This window comes from Phoxinus phoxinus (assembly GCF_949152265.1).
Source record: "Phoxinus phoxinus genome assembly, chromosome: 13".
Classification (NCBI taxonomy): domain Eukaryota; kingdom Metazoa; phylum Chordata; class Actinopteri; order Cypriniformes; family Leuciscidae; genus Phoxinus; species Phoxinus phoxinus.
The window spans coordinates 33,521,147-33,534,461 of NC_136888.1; the positions used below are offsets into that span (position 1 = coordinate 33,521,147).

The window sequence follows — 13,315 nt, forward strand, 5'->3', positions numbered from 1 at the left end:
TTTTATTTTATTTCAATACCAAAAAAAAGTTTTTTGTTTTTTTAGTAAACGATAATAATCCTGGAGAAGGTGCAGTGACTATCTGAAATATCTGGACACTTATAAATATTATATTTATATTAATATTATAAATATTATATATTTATTTTCAAAACTACATCGATTGTTTTAGCATTTCAAAATAAAAAAACATTTTTTTTTTGTCAAATGTTTAAATTGCAAATTGTGTTCACGCTTCCAAGTGAGTAAATGATCTAATGCAATGGCATTCATACATTATTAAAATCGCCTTGTGGTCACTGTACAGTGTACAGTAATGTAGGGGTCATGTAAACTGATGCATTTCATGCTGTCGAGTTTATTTATGAGCTGACCATGAATCCAGCGCATGAAAAATGAGAGCGGAGTGCCACGAGAACAAGAGTTGCTTGCTTTAGTAATTCATGAATTGTATTTCAGTGGCGTGATGTTTGGAGACTGTTTTCTTAGAGCTAAAACCACCTGAGGTTTGATTTTACATCTCAAGAGGAGCGTCCACATTACATAAGCACTCAAGACTCCTCATTTATACTTCATCTGGCTTGAGGCTCGTATCACAAACACAACATTAACAAATTATATGTAAATCAATACATTTTTAAAAAGATCATTCATAAACATCTCAGAGGTTTTTTGCTTTGTTTTTTCCCCAGAAGATTTTTGGTTTATGGGTTTATTAAGGTAAACTTAGACCTTTTTAAAACCAATAAAGTACATTTAAGGAATAAATTGAATGAAAACATGATATACGTCAATAAGTTATATACTGTAAATGTAAACATCTACGGAGAAACACAATGAGTTGTATGAGCAACTTCAGAGTTTGAAAATACAACTTCCAACAGATATCTATAACTTTTGCATTCATTTTACAAAAAAAAGTAGCTTGAATACCTCCCATCCACTAGAATATTGAAATAACTATTTTATCATTTATAATTTACTGTTCCTTCTGATCATACTGCTCAAAAGTGCTGTTCTTCCTCAGTATTTCTGTCTTGTTTTCCATTACAAATGTCTAAAGATTCAAAATATAAATAAGATCAAAATATATTTATGCAAAATTACATAAAATATAAAGTCTTGTTCTCTGTGAAATTGGTCAAAATGGAGCGAGTTTGTGATTAAAACAAGAACAAACTCTCGGCGCCGATCGCCTCGTAGGAAGCACGTCCACATATAGCGACACATAGCGCCGCTGCGCTTCAGGCGACCCGAGTTCATATCCTGATCCCATTTCCCCCTCTCTCTCCCACCTCACTTCCTGTCCACTCTATACTATCCTATCACAATAAAGGCAAAAATCAACAAAAATAAATCAAATGAGAGCTAAAAGAGCTAAAAAAACAACAGCCTAATTGAAAGGAAGGTTTTCATAACTCATTAACAGATTCATATACTGTATTTGTTCGTGTTTTAAGCATAAACGCACATCATTTTGTAAAAATGTTCAGGACATCATTTTAAAGGGGGGGTAAAATACTTAGTTTCAGTCAATCTCATGTTAATCTTGAGTACCTATAGAGTAATAGTGCGTCCTTCATATCTCCAAAAAGTCTTTAGTTTCATCATATTTATAAAATAAAAATACAGCTTTCCGATTCTATCCGGAAAAAGCCGACGTCCTTGATTCTGGGCGTGGGCGGAGCTATAGAGTCAAGCGGGGATTTCCAGCACAAGAAATAAATCTGATACCGTTGTACTTACATGAATGGGGTGTTTTATCACTGGGACCGCGCCAGGTTTGAATTGCAACCGGTTTGCAAATCCAGCGACGACCTTGTTAATAAAACATTCGTCACTGAAATGACCAGAACACAAAACCGCACTTGCCACACTCCTTTGCTGTCCCGGAAATACAAACTGCATCCACTGTTCCAGTAACACTGGGTTCTTTGGGAAGCTGAACAAGGTAAACTTTCCCTCACATCCCAAAACACACTTTTTTGGAGACATCCTTGACATCAACCATTCCTATTTAGCGCTGATGATGATGATTTCCGGTAGTAGCGCGTCGATATGCGCTTGGGTCCCATAGACAGTATATAAGAGGGTCTTTCTCTCCTCTGGTCGACGTGTGCGTGAACGCGCTTTTCCGAGAGCAATGCTCATATAAGGAGTTCCACTCTGGTCTACGTCATTAGATCTACGATAGAAAAAAACCAGCCGAAACGTGTTGCAACCCGGAAGTATGATTTTCAGCACAGAAATTCTCTGTTATTCGTTCAAAATAACTTTTCAAACTTTGGCCATTATTAGCATGAGAATCCATCTCTTTAACACTGTAAACAACTCTGAATACATGAAACACCATTGTACCCCCCCTTTAAGGTTGCATCTCAAGTAAATGTATCTTGATATAAAAATATTTAGATATTTGTACTGGAAAATTAAATAAAAAAATTTAAAAAATGACAAAACTCTATTAAATCTTTATCATGATAGTATTTGTTTTACTACATTTAATAAGCTAATTGTAACCTTTTTAAAGAAAAAATCTTTAAAAATAGCCACAAATGAGTCAATAGTTGTCATACAGTAAGAGTATAGAGTTATAAAATGAATCCGGAGAGCAGCTCAGATCATGTGATGAGCAATATTCGAGCTCATATTGAGAAGTCTGAATTTTCTGTCTTTGGTATCTTGAGCAAATCTGAGCTTTGAGATATTATATCTCATGTGAAAAGCGGTAAATTGAGCGGTAAATTACCTGCTGCAATAACGCCTGTAAAAGCAGCCCGTAATGACAAACTGAAGGAAATCGAGTCATTATAGGCCAGCAGGAAATGGAGTTATTATTCCAATCATATTCCTCTCCTCTGATTCATACGATTGTGGAGTTAATAGAATCAGCGAGAGCTCTGTCGTCAGATTCACAGCAGACCTTCCCTCAACGTCAGACGCTTTTCATTCACACACATGAATAATGGAGAGAAACTTCATAGATATGAGCTTCACGGGTTCTTCTTCTTGTCCAGTCATGTGCCGGTCTACTTCAGAAATCATCTAATCTTTCCTTTTTAGACTGTCCTATTTGGCAGATATTTTCCATAGACACTTTTCACCATCCCATCACTTTCCCAAGTCAATAATCTGTTTTCAGTTTTTCAGTGGAATGCATATATTTCATGACGTTAAAAGATTACGTGAGTAAAATTTTGCGCATAATTCAGTTGAAAATCTCAAGCAATTATGATGCATTTAATGCTTTTCTATCAATTTTGAACCAATGAAAAGTGCAGCAACACTCTCAAACACACTTCTATAGCTATACACTCATACTGTATGACAACTATTGACTCATTTGTGACTATCCCTAACTATATAAGTTAAAATTAGCATATATTAAATGTAGTAAAACAAATTATAAAGATTTCAAATTGATTTAAAAATAGATTTTTGCATCACATTAATGAGAATTTAGGTGTAAATATGCTTAATTTTCATAAAATAAATGTCATAAACTGTGTGTGCGTGCGTGCGCGTGCGTGCGTGTGTATGACCATGTCTCCCATCATCTCTTTCTGATTGGATATTGTTTCGTTCCACGTGATAATCTCATTTTTGAGATTAGTTTGTCCTCGAGGTCCCCCCCCCACCCCCACCCCACACCACACATCAGGATTTCTGGTCGTAAATATTCAACATGTTTAATATTTACGGTTCGCGATCGGGGCGGCTCTGACGTTCTTCCGAGCAGGTTCGGGCACTCTTAACACACGTCACACCAAGGGAAAATCTGATAAGATAATCTGTAGAACCATCAAGATAATCGGGACATAGGATTGTCGGAAGGGGGGAAATCGGCCCAAAATCAGCCTGATTATATTTTGGTGTGTACCCAGCATTAAGGCTGGTTCACACGGCAGGATAATTAGGCCGATTCACCCCCTCCGACAATCTTAAGGATGCTCCGATTATCATAAAATAATCTGATCAGATATTCCTGCCGTGTGATGTCGAAGCGACTCGTCCGCTCGGAAGGACGTCGGGACCGCTCCGATCTCAAATCGGGGATATCCAACATGTTGGATTTTCTTTGTCCCGATTTCTCCTCGTGTGTGTGTCCCCGGGGACAAACGAGCACGCAGCCTGTGGACTGTGGCATGTAGCCAATCAGAAAGCGAGGTGACGAGGCGGCGAGGAAGCGCCGGGAAACAAAATTAAACAGCCGGCGGTATGGCGCACCAGAAAGTCCGGTGGCCATCAGAGATTGAGGATAACGGGGGTTTTTTTCCGGTTAAAAACAAACTACAATCTATGGCCACTGCATCCTCTTCGTCCGCCATGATTGTTTACTCTGAAGTCACGTTTGATCTCGAGGGATTTCGCGAGATTGCCCGTCTGACCTGGGAATGCTCGGGAGTCAAATCGGTTCGTGTGTGATGTGTTGATTTTGCCGTGTGGTTGCGCACCACACACTGTACGACCAAAACTGTTAGATTTTATATCGCCGTGCGTGTGTGGGGTCTCTCAGCTTTGGAAAATCGGCCGACAATTTTAAAATCGTCCTGTGTGAACCAGGCTTTACACATTTGTAATAGGATATAAAAAAATAAATTCTTGAAAACATAAGCATATTAAACAAGCACGACTATCAGAACTGACCTCTGCCATATCCACAGGATAAAGCACATCTGCACGAAGCTCTGACACTGATCTCATTCCCTGGAAAAGGTCCTGATGCTGACAGATGTGTGGCGTGGCCTCTGTCTGACTGAGCTGATGTGCGTTCAAGAAAATATCACTTTTACCCTGAAACCTGGTTTCTTCTTGCAGTGGAAGTCGGTCATGTTGTGGCTTGAGGTCTGTTTCCATTTCTCCCTCTTCCCCGCTCTAGTCTCCTGTCACAAGAATCACACCGCCTCACTGGAGATCCTGCTGTTGATCAAGTGAGGTTGGAAACTACACCTTCTGCAAATGAAACTGCCGTAATAATGGCTTTTCAATCACAGACGATGAAAAGATGACCCAAAAGTGCTCTTATTTTCCCTGAAGCGAAAGACTGTTCGATTACAATATCAACTTCCCTGTGTTTTTGTCTGCTGGAGGATTGTTTCTTTTGCTGTTGATTTAAATGCAGTGCATACATTAGTTGATTTTTCCACCACTTCATCTACTACAATCACCAGAGGAAACGCTGAACGTCACATTGCATTTCCACTGATGTCCTATAAACCGCTTCCCAGCCGGCCTAATCTAACTAAAGCACAGGACGTGTCATGTGACCAACTTCAAAATGTTGTTTGTGAGCTTGCAATATCCTCCATACAAAAAGTTTGTTCCCCAGCACACATCTCATGTTGAGAAGATGTCATTCAATAAACAGGATTTGTGAAATCCAGGGCTTTTTATAACCCGGGTCTCTCTCGACAGCATGACCTCTAGAGGCCGGCGCTGTAATTCCTCATTATAGAGATCATGATATTTCCCATGTTCCTCTTTCTCTAGTGTGTAATGTTGTTGAGTTCTTCTCTATATCAGTGTCAGTGTTTCTGAACTCCTGAAACGCCTCCATTGTAGTCTTGAGTTTCTTCCGGGAACGAACACGTCACAATATTCCTCATTATAATAATGAATGCGCAGAATAAAGGGGCGGGGCCTGGTTGAGTTAGTTAGTAGTGTGTTAAACTGGCGGTTATGGTAAGAGCGGGACATTTCCCAAACACACTCGACCAATCACAACACACTGATCCAGCCGGCCAATCAGAGCACAGTGTGCTTTTCAGAAGGAGGGGCTTCAAGGAGACAGGAACTAAACAGGGGTGCGTTTCTCGTACAACTATATAGCTCACTGCTTAACTACCATAGTACGATGCATCGTTGGAGAAATCAACTAGCTAGTCACGACTGTTTCCCGAAACCGGATGTCGCAAAGTATCGTTCAACCACGTTGGTTTATGACGTCTCGCACGTGGTGGACTAATAACTTATTTTAATTAATCTGTTTGAGATCAAATTAACGCTAGATTTTGTCATATAAGTTACAGACATGACATCTGAAGACCATTTCTAATTGTTCTCAGTTATTTTGCTTTATTACCAGACTCAATATTTGGCTCGTTCTTACATAGTTGAGCACGTTCGCACATGCGCAGTCTTCAAACACGGTGCTTTAAATCTCTTGACAAACTAAAAGACGTAAATTACATTTGTATGTATTATACATAAATAACACGGGTTGTACTGAATGTCAGCTTGCTTATTTTGCTAAAGATAAGGATTTATTCAGTCTACATCTCATGTAAACTAGAAACTCTGCTTCTAACCACAGCTCGAGAGCTCTCGTGTTTGCGAACGTTCATTGGAACGATGGTGATAACGACGGAACTTGCGACTAACGATGCTTTCGGGAACGCACCCCAGAGCGTTACTGACAGACTGGGAAGAGAGGAGCCGCAACAATGGAGAATATGAGGAAAATAATCAACATTTCAGCAGGAAAGCTTGTTCTAGAGTCCAAAACAAAAACAAAATCAAGACTTTGTAAAAGGGCATAATACAGTAGGTCGTCTTTAATCAGTATGCTAGTATTATCAGCCATAGTGTTATACACGTCACTACATGTTCTGTCCAGGTCTCGCTGCCCTGAAATCACCCTTTTTCTCAGTCGGATCTGAGAACGACACTGGGAATCAGTTTTAGTGTGTGTGTGTGTGTGTGTGTGTGTGTGTTCACTAAGAGCTCATTCAGGAGAACACGACACCTGCTCAGGGCTTTCCATCACATCCCTGTCCACTTCTGTACGCCACAGGCTAATGTTCTTCTGAAAGTCACAGCAGCTTCTTGGTCAAAACACATTAGAGAGGAGAACAGGTTTGAGGTTTAAACTCATACACGAGGTAGAATTAATATACATTGCATGATGCAACATATACAGTGGTCACCTGAGTCACTCTTAAACACTTTCTTTGATATATTTTCTAATACATTCAGACATTAAATGTGACTTCAGTGTCCAAATACTTTTCGGGGCTGCTGTATTTTCCACTCGAGTAATTCAGTACAAAAGTAGGTCAATTATATTGGAAAAGCTCATTAGCATGATGGAGAGCTGAATGGTGTGTGGATTTAATTCACATTAAGAGCTGAATAGTGACGGCAGCTCTGAAAGAAATGTATTTTTCAGACAGCTCTGTCCACTGGCATCTGTCCGTCGTGTGCAAGTTACATTTCTATTCCAGCTTTAAAGGCTTAAATATTGAAATTACATTATAAAACTGTGAGTATATATATAAGTTTTAATGTTGAATCTCCATCTCTATTTCTTACAATTGTGCATAAATAAAATATTGTTGGTTTTATTAATAATGCATGCTTAAAAAGAAAGTAATTTGTTGTTTTTTCTTCTTTAAAAAATAAAAGAAGATGTTGTAAAGATTTTACACTTTGTGTTTGCTCGTCTTTTAATGCAACATTTAATCATGCTATCATTCAAATAAATAAAAGTAAATATAAATTCCTCTCGGCGGATGGATGGATGGATGGATGGATGGAAAGATGGATGAGTGGATGGATGAATGAATGGAAAGGGATGGATGGAATGATGGATGGAAATAGGGATGGATGAAGGGAGGGAGGGACGGATGGATTGGTGGATGGAAGGATGGATGGATGTAAAGAGGGATGGATAGATGGATGGATGGATGGATGGATGGATGAATGGATAGAGGGAGGGAGGGATGGATAGATGGAAAGGGATGGATGGATGGAGGGAGAGATGGATGGATGTAAAGAGGGATAGATAGATGGATGGATGGATGGATGGATGGATGTAAAGAGGGATGGATAGATGGATGGATGGATGGATGGATGGATGGATGGATGGATGGATGGATGGATGGATGGATGGATGGATGGATGGATGGATGGATGGATGGATGGAGGGATGGATAGATGGAAAGGGATGGATGGATGGAGAGAGGGAGAGATGGATGGATGTAAAGAGGGATGGATAGATGGATGGATGGATGGATGGAAGGATGGATGGATGTAAAGAGGGATGGATGGATGGATGGATGGATGGATGGATGGATGGAGGGAGGGATGGATAGATGGAAAGGGATGGATGAATTGGAGGGAGGGAGGGAAGGATGGATTGGAGGGAGGGAGGGAAGGATGGATTGGAGGGAGGGAGGGATGGATGAATTGGAGGGAGGGAGGGAAGGATGGATTGGAGGGAGGGATGGATGGAGGGAGGGATAGGTGGATGTATTGATTGGTGGATGGATTGAAAGTATGAAAGTATTTTAAACATAAACAGTTTAACCTCAACAGCTACCGTCCTAGATGAGCGATAGCGATAGTAGTTTGGATTTATTTACTCATGCTTTTATTGATTGTCGGGCAGAATTAATAAAGTACAGTGCCGTGAGTACGGTGTAAACACAGAAGCGCCTCAACATTAACATGAGACACATGAGCAGAGTTGGTGTATCGCTCATCAATACTACACTGCTAAAGTCTGACCTTTCCAAATAACAGAGTACAACAGAGTCCGCCCACTTCCTCACCGGCGCTGGTTCTGAAAGTGTGTTTTCCATTTATTTCTCCCAGGGATTTTTTTCTGTAAAAGTCTCCGTAAAAGCATCATAAGCCATGAACCAAACCGACCAGCAACAACGTGAATCACAACATTACAAACTTTGATTTAAAGCAAAAAAGTGTAAAAATCGGACAACAAATGCAAGACTGTGTACTCAACAGATTTAATGAGGGAAAGAATCAAATGAAGCATTGAAAAAAAACGAAAATTCCATGTAAATTTGTTGATTATAGAAATAATATTTTATGTATATTGCAAAATATGCACATATAGACAGCTCTTTACGAGAGATTGTCACCAATTTTGGTGGAATTTTCTGCACTGCATCATGGGTAATGTAGTTTTCACCAGGAATGCCTCTGTTAAACAAATATTTTAAAAATAAGTTGATAAAATGCAAACAGATGGCTATGTGAATATTACTTTTCAAAAAAGTCATATTAAATATTGAAGCACGTGGCGTAGTTCAGCTATCTACCAGCAGGAGACATAATAACCAAACCTTCTCTCTCTACAGGATGAAGCACCTGTGGATATAGCGTGTGGCTTTTAGGCTTTTACATTTATATTTATGCATTTGACAGACGCTTTTATCCAAACCGACTTATATTACATTCAAGGTACACTTTTACATTTAATCAGATCTTGCTTTCATAGAGGCATCATACTGTACGTACAGTAGAAATGGAAAGAAGCCTTTTATCACTCCAGCAACCTGTGCTGTTGGGCTTTGTCTCAACCAATAAATCACTCTAACTTCTCTCTTCCTAAATATTTATGGCACATTAATTCCCAGTTCCCTCTCAGGCCTCGCGTGCTTGTGTGTGAAAACACACTCGAGGCCACAAACACGCTTCTCGTGTGCAACAGTTGTCATGAGACAGTTCTCCCATTCAAAGCAGACATGAAGATGCTCTGGGAAACACTGTCTGACAGAACAACAACATTCTGCCTGAATTTTCAAGTATCATGTTGATGTGCTTTAATGGTTCAACACATGGTTTTACTCCTATATATGGAAGCTTGTTTCCGCCACAGAATAAAAGATAAAAAACGTAATCACATTTCTGACTTTTTTTCCTCACATTTGCGAGTTTACATCTCAGAATTGCATCTAAAGTCGCAATTGCAAGTTATTAAGTCAGAACTCCATAATATAAAGTTACAATTGCAAGAAATAAAGTCAGAATTGCGAGATTTAAACTCAATTGTGAGATAAAAGGTCGCAATAATCTTGTAAAATGTTTTATTCTGTGGCTTCCACAGCCAGAAACCAGCTTCCATATTATAAATATATTCCTCATATGCAATGCAATACATAAAAAAATGACAAACCCAACAATGTTATTTGTGTTGTTTGCTAAAGCAAGTATCAGCATCATTATTGCTCAGTTAGGTTTAGTCATGTGATCAAAGTAAAGATGCATCCGATGCTAAATTTCTCTGCAGATACTGATAACCGATTATTCAGAATGATATCTACCGATAGTTTGATTTTCTTAAAGAATAAAAACTCTACAAAATAATGCTGTAAACTACACTGGGAACCCTCTCATTTGGTGCATTACTATAACATTAGGTTAAAATTAACTCTAAAACAGAGAGACTGGTATTTATTTTCAGATATAAAAATTACTCAAATAATTGTATTTCCATCCCGTTTTGATTGACAGGATCTAATCAGCCGTGATCATTGTTTGTTTTTAAACAATCGGCCAATGGTGAAAATAATTGCTTTTATTGGCCGATACCGATTATTTTGCCGATATATCGATGCATCTCTAGATCAAACCTCAGCAAAACAGGTGAAAAAATCATTATTCCTTGCATTAAAGGAACGCCCACATAGGAAGGAACACCCTAGCAACTGCATAGCAACCACACCCTAGCAACAGCAGTCACCCAACATAGTTTAAAAATCTACGTAAAAACCTAGTTGAAGACCTTACGCAGCATAACCAGTGAAGCGTCAAGTCAACTTTATTTATATAGCGCATTTTACAATACAGATTGTTAAAAGCAGCTTCACAGAGATAACAGTAAAATAATGCAATAAAGTTTGTTTCTGCTGTACAGCAGATCTAGAAGAAAATAGTGTCATAGTCCAACTTAAATGGGTGGTAAAGTATGATTTGACTTTTCTAACTGTAGTTAGTGTGTAATGTTGCTGTTTGATCATAAACAACATCTGCAAAGAACACTCAAAGTTCAAAGCAAAGGGAGATATTTGCTTTTAAAGAGAAGGACTACAACAAACGGCTGGTAGGAACTACACGACATTCCTCCGGGTTAGTGACATCAGCAACCCTAGAATTTACATAAACCCCTGAACACGCAGTCCATGTTGAGAAGAGGGAGAGTTGTTGTAGTCGAGCACATTTGTGAGTCAGCTCAAACTTTAGCATCCATCTTTTCACATGCAATAGAAAGTCACTCTGTGTGCATCTCACAACAGTTCCTATACGAGCGGTTTATAGATTATCATGACAGAATATGCTAATTGAAGATAGTTAACTCCACATCAGCAACATAAACTCATCAACTACCCCTTCAGAGACGTCCTGTTGCTCCTACATGTCGTCACTTCTTCTTGAGTCTCTCCATCTTTGTCTGACTCCGTTTTAACATTAAAGACAGAACAGTTTCTGTCATTTTAGTGTGTGAGGTGATCGCAGCTGCTAACACACACACACACACACACACACACACACACACACACACACACACACACACACACACACGCTCTTGAAATGCCGCCCTCTGTGCAGCTCATTTGCATTTAAAGGGACAGGCACAAAAACGGTGCGTTTTTGCAAACCCTCAAAAAGTGACAACTTTAATATGCTATATAAAAATATCTGTGGGGTATTTTGTGCTAAAACTTCACACACACACTCTGGGGACATCAGAGACTTATTGTACATCTTGTGAAAATGGCATTTTACCACTCCTTTAAGTAAGTTTGGTTCATTTTTGTTGTAAAAAAGATATATATATATATATCCGCTCTGGAGAAAACAGTGATATCATCGTCCAGCTGAGTTCAGGTCTCATGTAAAGCGTGACATTGTTGAACTCTGTCTTCCAGCTTCCGATGATGAGCGGCGCTTTCATGGATGCGTCTCCGGTGGACGACTGCAGCACAGAGCACTCGCTCTTCAACTCGTCCGCGAGCGTGAACGCGGCGCCGGCTCCCTCAGCGCCGACCCCACAGGAGGAGCAGCGCGTGTCCAGCGACGCCGTCTGCCTCTGGATCGCCATCATCGCCACCATCGGCAACATCGTAGTGGTTGGAGTCGTTTACGCTTTCACCTTCTAAGGATCAATAGAAGACTTTTGGTTTTCTTTCTCTCCACCATCCAGAGACCTGCAGTCCCACATGCACGTGGGGGACGGAGTGTAGCGGCATTCGCCATGTTTAACTCGCTTCACTTGAAACGGCCTCGCAACTGAAGGGAAAGAAGCTTCGTCCCCCGCAACACACACACACACACACACACACCAGGGTCTGGAATTAACGTTGGCTTGGGGCAAAAGGCCACCAAAATGTATTAAAATTAGGGATGCACGATATATCGGCCGATATCGGTTCTTTTTTATGTTATCGGCCCGATAAGAAAATTTAGCTGATATATTAAAGGCGATAAATAATGTATTATTTCCTTCAGCTGAGACTTTTCAGATGCGCACTGTTCATCATGATGATTTTGAATGGCTTAAATATGATTGAAATCACTTCATAAAAGGAAATTACAGTAAAGTGTGACATGTGCAGCGCAAATCTGTCATATCGGCCACATAAAATTATAATGAGAACATGATAGTTGTGTGCTTGGGACATGGTGAAACTTTTGTTTTTGTAATCAGGCTCTCAAAAATTACATAAAAATGTGGATTTAGATTTATCTGCCGTTATATCGGTTATCGGCTTTCAAATATATATCGGTTGTAGGGCTGTAAACGATTAATCGCAATTAATCGAAATCCAAAATAAAAGTTTGTGTTTACATAATATATATGTGTGTATTGTGTATAATAATTTTGAATATACATATATATATAAATACACACACATGCATGTATATATTTAAGAAAAATGTGTTATTTATATATAAAATAGTTCTATTTATATATAATATAAAAATATATATGCATTATAAAAATTCAAATATTTCTCAAATATATACATGCATGTGTGTGTATTTATATGCAAAATAATTATACACAATACACACACATATACATAGTTCCCACAGGCCAATTAATGTCACATGACCTCCCCGGAGACGCCATCTTTGATGGCATACGCTGCTGTGTTTACAAAGTTTTACAAGCAAATTTCGAATATTTATTTCTGTTTATAATGTAACGAAAATCATGAAGTGACAGAGGTTATAAAGAGACTATTAACACAAGACAGAGAGAGGTACAATGCGAAAATTTCAGTCATAAATGGTGTGGATCTGCGCTAACGAAGGAAGCACTGAGCTCTGATTATGCAGCTTTGCCTCAGATACAGTATTATCATGTGTACCATTATCGGGTATTGGCTAGTAGTTTTTACTCATGTGAGTAATTCCGAGCCTGGAAATCACCGGAGGCGTACAATCAGTTTGCCCGAGGGTTGGGTTGAGTGCAATCAATGGAAAAGTAGTCATCATAGCGAAGATATGTAGCATGATGCTAGACTATCTGTCTATTAAACAACTTAATTCCTATGTTCCCCTTAAA

The 13,315-nt window shown here is 39.2% G+C and overlaps 1 protein-coding gene across 1 annotated transcript in view; it reads left to right on the forward strand.

Moving 5' to 3' along the window:
• Positions 1-12,473, forward strand: part of LOC307009603 (uncharacterized protein C14orf132) — a 15,568-nt gene extending 3,095 nt beyond the window's left edge. Inside the window, exon 2 of the mRNA XM_079633466.1 lies at positions 11,673-12,473. Within this exon, the coding sequence (XP_079489592.1) occupies positions 11,673-11,903 (231 nt within the window). The 3' untranslated portion in view covers positions 11,904-12,473. The remainder of the gene's footprint in view (positions 1-11,672) is intronic.
• Positions 12,474-13,315: the final 842 nt, after the last annotated feature.